This window comes from Taudactylus pleione, unplaced genomic scaffold (assembly GCF_031769625.1).
Source record: "Taudactylus pleione unplaced genomic scaffold, aTauple2 ptg000245l, whole genome shotgun sequence".
Lineage (NCBI taxonomy): Eukaryota > Metazoa > Chordata > Amphibia > Anura > Myobatrachidae > Taudactylus > Taudactylus pleione.
Window position 1 is genome coordinate 1,974,943 of NW_028284647.1, and position 12,713 is coordinate 1,987,655.

Genomic DNA, 12,713 nt, shown 5'->3' on the forward strand with positions numbered 1-12,713 from the left:
ATACACATGTTAATCAATTTCGGGAGGCTGGAGCTGTACTTACCCCGTCGGCGGTCACCGCAAGCAAAGATGGAGAGACTGTTCCCGAGCGCATCACTGAGCATGCACCGAAGAACAAACACAAAGAATTGTTTTCGGAATCCCAAGAACAATCTCTTCTGTGACATAACAGGGACAGCGTGTTACCGCGACCGCTGTCCCTGCTTAAAATATTGCTGCATAGCTTCCGTATTTTGGGGCCTATTCATCAACACTAAAATAACGTTTTTAAGGACATTTTCCTTAAATAACGTTATTTTGGTATTCATGAACAGACTTAGGGGCCTATTCATTAAATGTAAAAATTCAATGGAGATAATTAGCTTTAGAACTCTCATGGAGTTCTAGCTAATTATAGGTGGAATTCATCATTCCACCTCTCCATAAGTATCTATTCCGAAAAGCTGTCATTTTTGCGATGACAGTTCTTTGGGAAATAGATACTTTTCCCTCTCTACACTACCTTATCGCATCTGGAAACAGTGCTGCACATGCGCTGTTACATCTGTAAAACCAGCGCATGTGCAGCACTGCCTACAGATGCGGTAAGTTTCGTACCCCCCCACGACCCACCCCCCTCCCCCCTCCGCTCACCTTCCCCCCCCCCCGACTTACCTGTCCGCGCAGCAGCCTCCGGCTCCGTCCTGCTGGTCTGTCATGTGGTTTCCCAGCAGACCACATGACAGATTAGAAAAAAAAAAAAAATTCTTTTTCTAAACTTTCTTGTGCTCTGCTGGGGAGCACACATGTCCGACCAGCCTCCGGAGCCTGAGGACGGAGCAGAGCACTGGAGGGACTAGTCGGGGGACCTGCACACGCTGATACAGGTAAGTGGATTCTGCTATTCGCCACCTCACAGTGGCGAATAGTAACTGCATCAAATTCCGAAAATTGATAATTTTCGGAATTTGATGAATACCATAATTTCTACATCCCCATACTAATGTACTAATGTACCCATACTAATGTACTAATGTACTAATGTACTGATGTATGGGGAGTGTGGAAATTAACGCAGGGGAACTTAGCAAGGAGATATCTGTGATATCTCCTGTGTTAAGTCTGTTCATGAATACCAAAATAACGTTATTTAAGGAAAATGTCCTTAAAAACGTTATTTTAGTGTTGATGAATAGGCCCCTTAACATAGGAAGGCGAGCGGAGGGGGAGGGGGGTGGGGGGGGTTTACGAAACTTAACGCATCTGTAGGCAGTGCTGCGCATGCGCTGGTTTTACAGATGTAACAGCGCATGTGCAGCACTGTTTCCAGATGCGATAAGGTAGTGTAGGCAGGAAAAGTATCTATTTCCCGAAAAGCTGTCATCGCAAAAATGACAGCTTTTCAGAATAGATACTTATGGAGAGGTGGAATGATGAATTCCACCTATAATTAGCTACAACTCCATGAGAGTTCTAAAGCTAATTATCTCCATTGAATTTTTACGTTTTAATGAATAGGCCCCATTATCATAATTGATAATCACTCATGACGAAGTTGCTTGATAATATTCAGGGCAACATCGTCACTCTTGCTGAATAGACCCCTGAGGAACAAAATATTATGTTACATGCAAAACTACATTAAATATGCGCTCTTCTCTTCTTCTGGTAAAATACTCGTACGTATCTAATTAATATTTCATCTGTATCACTCCGGTTCTCACTTTAATTACATAGATGACTAAACCTCCAAAGAGACTTCCTATCACTCGTACAAATATTCTGGGATATTATTAAGTGTAGTAACTTTAGTAGATATATGGGGCTTGCTACTGAACCTGCAGCCGTCAGCACCTTATAATTGTGCCATCTCCCTAATTACGTATGATCAGCTAACATTACAGTTTTGTTCTTTTATACAGTAGCTCAGAGACTCTTTATTTATTGTGTCAGGATTTAAATTACACGATGGTGTCGGCGTAACTGGAGAAAAAATTATTACTTACAATGATTAGAAGTATACAGATGTGCCCAGCTAATTTGTTGCTCCATACGCCATGTAGCGCGCCATGCATCTCGCGCCACACACTACGCCATGAGTCATGCCACACAGAAAGTTACAACAGTGGAGCAATCGCCACCCAGCAGTTAAGCGCTGTATTACATGCCGTAGCGTATCTGTCGTTGAAGAATACAATGGTTTGCAAAAGTCCAGCCATCACGTAACGTTCCACGGCGCGACACAGAGGCCTGAATGGCGCACTATGAGCAACACAAACCAGCTGGGCCCATCTGAAGAGATCACTTCAATTGTCCTTCGGGAGCCGGGGCACTGCCGCACATGTGCGATCTGCTGACCAGGCATTCGCGAGTGGAGAGTGCCGGGGAGGGATCCTACGTTACCTTTTTGCAGAGCTAACGCCATCCGGCGATACTTTACATTTCTGTGCTTTGTAAATGCAGCAAATGGGCATCCACCATCGGTTTCTATGGGGGGTGCATTGGAGTTGGAAAAGGGGGGATTGCAGCAGATGCCTGGTGGGTTGGACAGTGGCGAACGCATATTTCTTAATTTTTTTTTTGCAACTTGTATTTTACGTCTCATATCCCAAACCCAGGCCTTAAGGCACCATTTACAGTCCATCCAGGTTTTAAGTATATCCATAGTGAAACGCAGATGTTTAAATCAAATTGACTGAGGTACTAATTAAGGGCCTGATTCAGAGCCGGACGCTCTGACCGGAGCGCTCGCTCTGAATCAGGGCCCTCCTCCATGAAAATGGAGCGTCCTCCTGGACGCTCGTATAGCTGTGGGTCACCACCCACAGCATATACGAGCGTCCAAAAAGATGGTTGCGATGGTCTTGACCATCGCGACCATCGGACTTGCGACGGAGACCCTGCGGTAGGGTCTCCCTGCCACAAGCCCTGGAGTGATTTTGGCTCTATCAGAGCCAAAATCACTTCCCATGGGAACGCCTCCGTCTGGCAGGCACGCCCACCAAAGGGGGCGTGCTGTCAATCAACATTGACAGCACGCCCACTTTGGTGCGAGACCCGGAGCGATGGGAAGCCCGTCGCTCCCCGGGTCTCGCACATGCGCACGACGGAGCTCCCTCCGTCGTGCGCATGCGCAGTGGGGAACATCGACCCACTTGCGAGCGTACTGCCGCTCGCGAGTGGGTCTGAATGACCCCCTAAGTCACCTGTGCTCAAGCATGGATATCCTTAAAACCTGAATTGTTAGGGTGCCATGAGTATATGAGGCCTAAAATACAAGTTGCAAAAAAGAAAAAAAAAAAAAAAGCAACCCTAGGAAAGCATACAGTAGCAGTTATTTCCAGCAGTTAGCACAGCAGTCGTTGCAGAGCCGATATGATGTTGCTCACTGCGGTTTTATTTCTCAGGCTGCAGCAATTCCCCACAGTGATACACAACACTCCTAAAGAGCTTCTTTTTAAAAAAAAAAAAAAGTCTGATGGCAGTAAAAGGATTAGACAGTCTGCTAGGCAGATTGTTAGGTATATATTAAGCCCAGTAAAACACAGCATTTATACAGTATATATTCAGTATATATTCATTTAAAAACAACAATGGCTAAAGGCCTATTTAATATAAATTGAGTTTCAGAATCTGTGGCCATTAAAATTCTGTGAACTCCTGTTAAGTCTACTTAAGAGTGGCCTAATATTCAATTAGACTAGAAATGCTACAATATCCCTTTAATCAGAGTCACATATATAAATTACACAGGTTCTGTTGCTGGCTGAATTTCCCTTCTACATCACAGCAGCCCAGCACACGCTGCTGTGTGGTGGGCTGCAGTGGGAGACTGCTCGCAGCAGCTGGAGCAGTCTCCTATGCCTATGGGGGGAGCGATCACGCTGATCGCGCCCCCATTGGCTGAGGGACTCACAGCGCCCCCTCCTACACCACTAAAATGTTTTTTTTTCTGTGTTTTTTTTCCCTAAGGGGACGTGGCCACGCCTCCTGCAATTAGGCCACGCCCATGACACCCGGGCCCTTGGCGGCCCAGTCAGCCACACCCCTTTCAGACTAGCAGCAAATTCTGGGGTTATTGCAGGGTTATCCTGGGTTGCTGCTAATGCTGGGCATACACTATACAATTATCTGTCAGATATCTGTCCAATCTGGCTGCTTGGAATGAAAACCTGGTAATGTATGGGAGCAACTGACAGTTGATCAAATGGTTTTAAACACTGGAAAATGGACAAAAAAACAATTGTTCAAATTGGATAAATTCATGTGTTGTAACCAATTTGTCTGAACGACCATTTTTGTCTGTTTTCCAGTGTTAGTGAGCAAATGGTCAGTTGCCATTTGCTCCCATACATTACCAGGTTTTCATTCCCCAAATTGGACAGATATCTGACAGATAATTGTATAGTGTATGCCTAGCATAAGTGTTAAGGTGCCCATCCACTTAAAGACATGAAAATGACTGCACCATTATGACATTGTAATCGTGCAGTCGTTTGTCAGTCTGTGATGAGCCTGCACTGAACGAGCAGTTGTTCAGTGCAGGCTCATCAATCATCTGCAAACATGCTCAACCTGACGTTATCGTCAGGTTGTCCAGTATGTCTGCCCGCGCATCGCTGGTCGTTTTAGACATTTTTCTTAACGATTTGCAGACGATTTATGAACCATTGAACAATAACGATATCGTTACCGTTCAATCGCTCAATTTAATCGTCTAGTGGATGTGCACCTTAAAAGGGTGAAGGCTGGATTCCCGGGTTCAGTGATACGGCAATGCAAACCGGGTAGCATGCAGGTTTAGCATGGGAACAATCCGTGTAACCCTGCAGTGTAAATGGGTAACCAGGCTTGTCCGACCCGGGTCCCGTTTACAGCATGGGGACTTTCTAGTTTCTCTGCGCTTGGAGATGATGTCATCTGCAAGCGCCAGAAGGACAGTTCAACCGCACCCGTGTGCAGTGTGAACGGCGCCGATCCGGGAATAGCCCAGGTCAGCACCGCAGTGGGGATGGGGTTTTTACTGGGTCTTACCCGCATTGGAACCATTTTCCAAATACCTGGTCAGATCTGGGACATTAGTGTAAAACTGGTCTAATTCACGTGTGACTGATTCCACAAAGCCTGTGTATGTCACATGTGTGACTGATACCGCAAAGCCTGTGTATGTCACATGTGTGACTGATACCACAAAGCCTGCGTATGTCACATGTGTGACTGATTCCACAAAGCCTGTGTATGTCACATGTGTGACTGATTCCACAAAGCCTGTGTATGTCACATGTGTGACTGATACCACAAAGCCTGTGTATGTGACTGATACCACAAAGCCTGTGTATGTCACATGTGTGACTGATACCACAAAGCCTGTGTATGTCACATGTGTGACTGATACCACAAAGCCTGTGTATGTGACTGATACCACAAAGCCTGTGTATGTCACATATGTGACTGATACCGCAAAGCCTGTGTATGTGACTGATACCGCAAAGCCTGTGTATGTCACATGTGTGACTGATACCGCAAAGCCTGTGTATGTCACATGTGTGACTGATACCGCAAAGCCTGTGTATGTCACATGTGTGACTGATACCGCAAAGCCTGTGTATGTCACATGTGTGACTGATACCACAAAGCCTGTGTATGTGACTGATACCACAAAGCCTGTGTATGTCACATGTGTGACTGATACCACAAAGCCTGTGTATGTCACATGTGTGACTGATACCACAAAGCCTGTGTATGTGACTGATACCACAAAGCCTGTGTATGTCACATATGTGACTGATACCGCAAAGCCTGTGTATGTGACTGATACCGCAAAGCCTGTGTATGTCACATGTGTGACTGATACCGCAAAGCCTGTGTATGTCACATGTGTGACTGATACCGCAAAGCCTGTGTGTCACATGTGTGACTGATACCGCAAAGCCTGTGTATGTCACATGTGTGACTGATACCGCAAAGCCTGTGTATGTCACATGTGTGACTGATACCACAAAGCCTGTGTATGTGACTGATACCACAAAGCCTGTGTATGTCACATGTGTGACTGATTCCACAAAGCCTGTGTATGTCACATGTGTGTCTGATACCACAAAGCCTGTGTATGTGACTGATACCACAAAGCCTGTGTATGTCACATGTGTGACTGATACCACAAAGCCTGTGTATGTCACATGTGTGACTGATACCACAAAGCCTGTGTATGTGACTGATACCACAAAGCCTGTGTATGTCACATATGTGACTGATACCGCAAAGCCTGTGTATGTGACTGATACCGCAAAGCCTGTGTATGTCACCTGTGTGACTGATACCGCAAAGCCTGTGTATGTCACATGTGTGACTGATACCGCAAAGCCTGTGTATGTCACATGTGTGACTGAGGGGTATTACAGTTACCCTATATCAGGCTCCTGTTTGAATTCTACAGTACTTTATTTTATTACCTCACACTGTATAATCTTTACAATTGTTTTTTTATGTAGTTGTGGATGGGTCCCCCGGGAGACACTGTGTAACATATTCCTGCTTTCATTTATTTTGGCAGAGTACGCTCGATTTGAGGCGAAAATCCATGACCTGCGCGAGCAGATGATGAGTCACAGCATGAGTTCTGGGTCTGGCTCTTTGAAAACAAACCAAAAGCGATCCCTCTACGTACGGTAAGCAGTGTCTATGTAACAGCTCCGCCATTTATAGCGTGACATTAAATCGTTAGTGGGAGAAGATTGTGGGGCTGAGCCCCCCTGGACCTGTGCAATTTTAGTGGCCCAAGGGCTCTGCAATTACAGATGTGTCCACATACATCTTGGCTCCGTGCGCTACAAGTCACGCTAAACATTAAAAATGAGCGCCGTGCGACTCGGTAGCGCCAAGCGTCTTTTCATGTGATTTTTTTAGGGATGTGCAGGCTCGGATAGGTTCGAGTTTGCACGTGGAGTTCGGATTTTTCCCTCCAAAAAAACGGAACTCAGAACGAGGCAAAACGTCATCTTACATGGACGAACATCATCATTCCTGGACAAAAGACCAGGAATGATGATGTTCGTCCATGTAAGATGACGTTTTGCCTCGTTCTGAGTTCCGGTTTTTTGGAGGGAAAAATCCGAACTCCACGTGCAAACTCGAACCTATCCGAGCCTGCACATCCCTAGATTTTTTACTTTCAAATGTGTCTTATTCGCAAAGTGATGTGAATAGGACGCACAAGCAGCTTCTGCTGATTAAATTGATATGCGGCATGCTATATTCTGTGTGCGGCTGTATCTGCATGTGATATGCTACGTTACAGTGTCACAGGCGCACACAGAACACAGGCAAGCTGCATATCATTTTAATCAGCAGAAGCTGCTTGTGCGTCCCATTCATATCGCAATTAAGACACATTTGAAGGTAAAAAGTCGCAAGAAAAGACACAATGCACTCCCGATTCACGGCATGGCGCGACTAGAAGGGCTGATTAAAGCGCAAGGAAGTAAGATGTATGTGGCCACCTCTGCACATGGCTGGCTGCGGGAGGTAGGTTGTGGTCTTATTTTAAGTGTAAGTAAATGTGTGTGTTTTGTGTATTTAATGAGAAAGGAGGAGATGTAGGTCTGATATTGGGCTTGTTAATGAGGAATCTTGGATCTTATTTTTGGTTGTATTGGGCCGAGGGCCTGATTGTCAATGAGGGATCCGTGGGGGATGTTGATTTTACTGTTCTGCTTTATTGAGGAAAGGGGGTCTTTACTTTATCCAGCCTTCAACAACGAACGTTGGCAGTTCGTATAAAGATGACAAATGTTCAGAATATGCCAACAGCAAAATACTTATTGCATCAATACTTATTGCGCCGTAAGTATTGATGCAATAAGTATTTTGCTGTTGGGATATTCTGAACATTTGTCATGTTTATATGAACTGCCTACGTTCGTTGTTGAAGGCTGGATAAAGTGTACAGCGATGGTGTATTTTGTACTGGGTGGTGAAGATTAAAAGAACTATGCAATAGAAAAACTGAAATTAAGGAGTAGTGCCTTCATTTGTTTGTGGTCTGTGAATAGGAGTACCATCAATGGGTACTTCAGTTGAAAGAGCACCCCGGAGATGAACAATACAAGTGTGTGCATAAACTCAAGTTTATATATATATATAAATAATTTTATTACATTTAACATGTTATTATTTGACCTACTTTTATTAATCATACTGTTTATAATGTGCCGTGGTCTGTGACCAGTACCAGGGCTCACAGTTGTACACTGATTGTACAGTAGATAGTTATAAGGGAGGGGCAGGTCCTTCCTTTATGGGCAGTGGTAAGTTGTATCAGTTGGTAAAACACATTGGCTTAAGTTATATATCTTGTATTAATATTGTATTATATTACTATACATTGCGTCCTATGTTTTATATCAGTCACTAGGATAGTCTCTGTTTGTTAGGCTGGACTGGTAGGTGGTGTATTTGAATATAGTTCTAAGGGGTCTATCGATAATTAACATACTAACTGGCCACGAGCGCCAGAGCAATTCATCATTGCTCCAGCGCGGAGACAGCTGATCCGAAAATCATCCGTCTCTGCGAGCGGCTTCACTGCATAAGCTTTAGGTGCCACTGTCTTACTATTTCCATCTCTCCACATACTAGTGACATCTTGTTCACATCTTCACCAACTTCCAGAGAGTCAGCTCCTCAGGAGAGCAACATAATAAACATCAGTGGCGGCTGGGCCGGGGGGCAGGGTGCCATGTGCCCCCCGGGCCGCAGCGTCATGCGGGCCGCGGGCCGGTGCAGTCTGTGTCACTGTGACACAGACTGCACCGCGTGTGTAGCGCTGACCGGACGGAGTTCGGTCAGCGCTACACTGACAAACACACAGCCGCCGGCTCCGGCAGCTGTGTGTTTGTTTTGATCAGCAGCCAATGAGAGTCTGACAGACTCTCATTAGTTGCTGCTGCACCCACTGCAGGAGCCGCTCCATCTTCCGGCTCCCGCAGTGGGCAATGGGAGAGGCGTCATGACGTCATATGACGTCTCTCCCATAATGCAGAGCGGACCGGCCCGGGAGGACAGACGGAGGAGCAGATGGCGGCGGCGGGAGCGGGGATTCAGGTAAGTGTTTTTTTTTAATTTTGTTTTTTATATTACGTGTGTCTACTGAGGGGGGGTGTCTGGCACTACTGGGTGCACTATAAAAGGGAGGACTACTACTGGGGGCACTACAAGGGGGGTGGGGGACTACAACTACTGGGGGCACTACAAGGGGGGGACTACTACTACTGGGGGTACTACAAGGGGGAGGGGACTACTACTACTGGGGACTACAACTACTGGGGGCACTATAAGGGGACTACTAATACTACTACTGGGGGCACTACAAGGGGGTGGAGGACTACTACTACTGGGGACTACTACTACTGGGGACACTACAAGGGGGGAACTACTACTGGGGACACTACAAGGGGGGGACTGCTACTACTGGGGACACTACAAGGGGGGGACTACTACTACTGGGGACACTACAAGGGGGGGACTACTAATGGGGACACTACAAGGGGGGGACTACTACTACTGGGGACACTACAAGGGGGGGACTACTACTACTGGGGACACTACAAGGGGGGGACTACTAATGGGGACACTACAAGGGGGGACTACTACTACTGGGGACACTACAAGGTGGGGACTACTACTACTTGGGACACTACAAGGGGGGTGACTACTACTACGGGCACTACAGGAGGGGACTACTACTACTGGGGGCACTACAAGGGGGGGACTACTACTACTGGGGGCACTACAAGGGGGGGACTACTACTGGGGGCACTACAAAGGTGGGGACTACTACTATTGGGGGGACTACTACTGGGGGCACTACAAGGGAGGGACTACTACTACTGAGGGCACTACAAGGGGATCTAGTACTACTGGGGGCACTACAAGGGGACTACTACTACTGGGGGCACTACAAGGGGAGGGGACTACTACTACTGGTGGCACTACAAGGGGAGGGGACTACTACTAGGGGCACTGCATAGGGAGGAGAGGACTACTACTAGGGGCACTACATAGGGGGAGGGGACTACCACTGGGGGCACTGCATCGAGGGACCACTGCTAGGGGCTCTATGTAAAGGGCAATACTGGGGGTACTGCATAGGGGGGAGACTACAACTGGGGCCACTATTTAAGGGGCATTGCATAAGGGTTACCACTATTGGGGGCACTGCATGGGGGGTGGACTGTTACTGGGGGCACTATATAAGGGGCACTGCATAGGGGTACCACTATTAGGGGCACTATATAAGGGGCTTACTACTGGGGGCACAAGGGGCACTGCACTGGGGGGACCACTACTGGGGGCACTATATAAGGGGCTTACTACTGGGGCACAAGGGGCACTGCATAGGGGGGATCACTACTGGGGGCACTACTGGAGGCCTGCATAAGGGTGTTCTCTCCTGTGGCACACTGGGGCACAGCATATGGGCACTACGACAGGGGGCTGCCCTAATCTTTATTTTTACCTTACATTAATCCCATATGGACCCGCCTCCTCCATGGAACACTTGAGGGGGGGAGGGGCGCCGTAGCACGCATATTCTTCGGGCACCCTGGCTACACGCTACTCCTCTGCCAGGGCCGCCTGCATGCATTTGCCCCCCAGGCTAAAAGTTGCCAGCCAGCCCCTGATAAACATAGTTAATATATTGACTAATTCCTTTTCAGCAATTAACTGCAACAATAGTAAATTTCCATCCTGTGAAAAAAATGTTTATTATTATTTACTAAAATCATTCATTTACTAAATGTAATGAACGATGTTTTTGAACTACAAACAATTTCTTCATATTCCCTTACTGAAAACTGTTGAGTTGGTCAGTCTGACTGAACTACAAACTACAAACGTGAACGTGCATGAACGATAATCGTTCATCGTTTTAACTCAGAAAGTGAACGATTTTTTCAACGATTGAACGATAAACGATATCATTAACGATAATCGTTCAAAAAAATCATGTGTGTTTGCATCTATATTAATCGTCTTCTTGCTACATTTTTCACTTCCTCAGCTGCTCTTCTATTTTCCATAGCAATTGGGTATTTACGACTAGTATGACCTTGCTAGTTAATGCCCCTACAGTAGTGCCCCAGTTGATAATTTGCCTCCACTGTAACAAACCACAATGTATACAGTACTGAATCATACAATGTATACAGTACTGAATCACACAATGTATACAGTACTGAATCATACAATGTATACAGTACTGAATCACACAATGTATACAGTACTGAATCATACAATGCATACAGTACTGAATCACGCAATGTATACAGTACTGAACACACAATGTATACAGTACTGAATTATACAATGTATACAGTACTGAATCACACATTGTATACAGTACTGAATCACGCAATGTATACAGTACTGAATCACACAATGCATACAGTACTGAATCACACAATGCATACAGTACTGAATCACACAATGTATACAGTACTGAATCACGCAATGTATACAGTACGGAATCACACAATGAATACAGTACTGAATCATACAATGTATACAGTACTGAATCACACAATGTATACAGTACTGAATCACGCAATGTATACAGTACTGAATCACACAATGCATACAGTACTGAATCACACAATGCATACAGTACTGAATCACACAATGTATACAGTACTGAATCACGCAATGTATACAGTACGGAATCACGCAATGCATACAGTACTGAATCACACAATGTATACAGTACTGAATCACACAATGTATACAGTACTGAATCACACAATGTATATAGTACTGAATCATACAATGCATACAGTACTGAATCACACAATGTATATAGTACTGAATCATACAATGTATATAGTACTGAATCACACAATGTATACAGTACTGAATCACGCAATGTATACAGTACGGAATCACACAATGCATACAGTACTGAATCACACAATGTATACAGTACTGAATCACACAATGTATACAGTACTGAATCACACAATGTATATAGTACTGAATCACACAATGTATATAGTACTGAATCATACAATGTATACAGTACTGAATCACACAATGTATACAGTACTGAATCACACAATGTGTACAGTACTGAATCACACAATGTATACAGTACTGAATCACACAATATATACAGTACTGAATCACACAATGTATAAAGTACTGAATTACACAATGTAGATCCTGCTTCCCCAGCTCCCATAACACAAATACAGCCACGCCTCATCCCACTATGTACAATGGAACCTCCTGCAGTAAAGTAGAAAGAGAAAATATTTAAATCTGCTACAAATTATAACATAGTATAATCATGTGCTGTAAAATACAGTCTAAGGGCCATCTTCAATTAGGCTGCGAAAACGGGTTATCGCCGTTTTCACTTTTCCCCATATTCAATTTCAAATACTTGATGCAGGTCAAAAACCAGGGATAACTTTTCACCATAGAATAGGTGGCGAAAAAAAATGCAGAATTGGGGTTTTGGGGTGTATACTTAAAAAAAAGTACCCTGCACCTCTTGGAATGTCCCCTAAAAGTAATCTGTGTCAAATTTTAGTTCCATAAGACACCCCAAAAAAAGTGGTTTTGTTTTGTGGGCGGAAAAAAAAATTTTGGGGGACAAACTTCTAAACTAGCGAAATAGATTCGGGGGGGGGGGGTTCTCAAGTATGCGGCAGGTGTTTTTTAGAATGCGGTTGGTT

The 12,713-nt window shown here is 45.2% G+C and overlaps 1 protein-coding gene across 5 annotated transcripts in view; it reads left to right on the forward strand.

Moving 5' to 3' along the window:
* DLG2 (discs large MAGUK scaffold protein 2) overlaps positions 1 to 12,713 on the forward strand; it is a 1,239,761-nt gene that overhangs the window by 1,006,526 nt on the left and 220,522 nt on the right. For all 5 annotated transcript variants that reach the window (XM_088479798.1, XM_088479797.1, XM_088479799.1 and 2 more), the window contains one exon: positions 6,533 to 6,647. In XM_088479798.1, the coding sequence (XP_088335924.1) occupies positions 6,533 to 6,647 (115 nt within the window). The remainder of the gene's footprint in view (positions 1 to 6,532; positions 6,648 to 12,713) is intronic.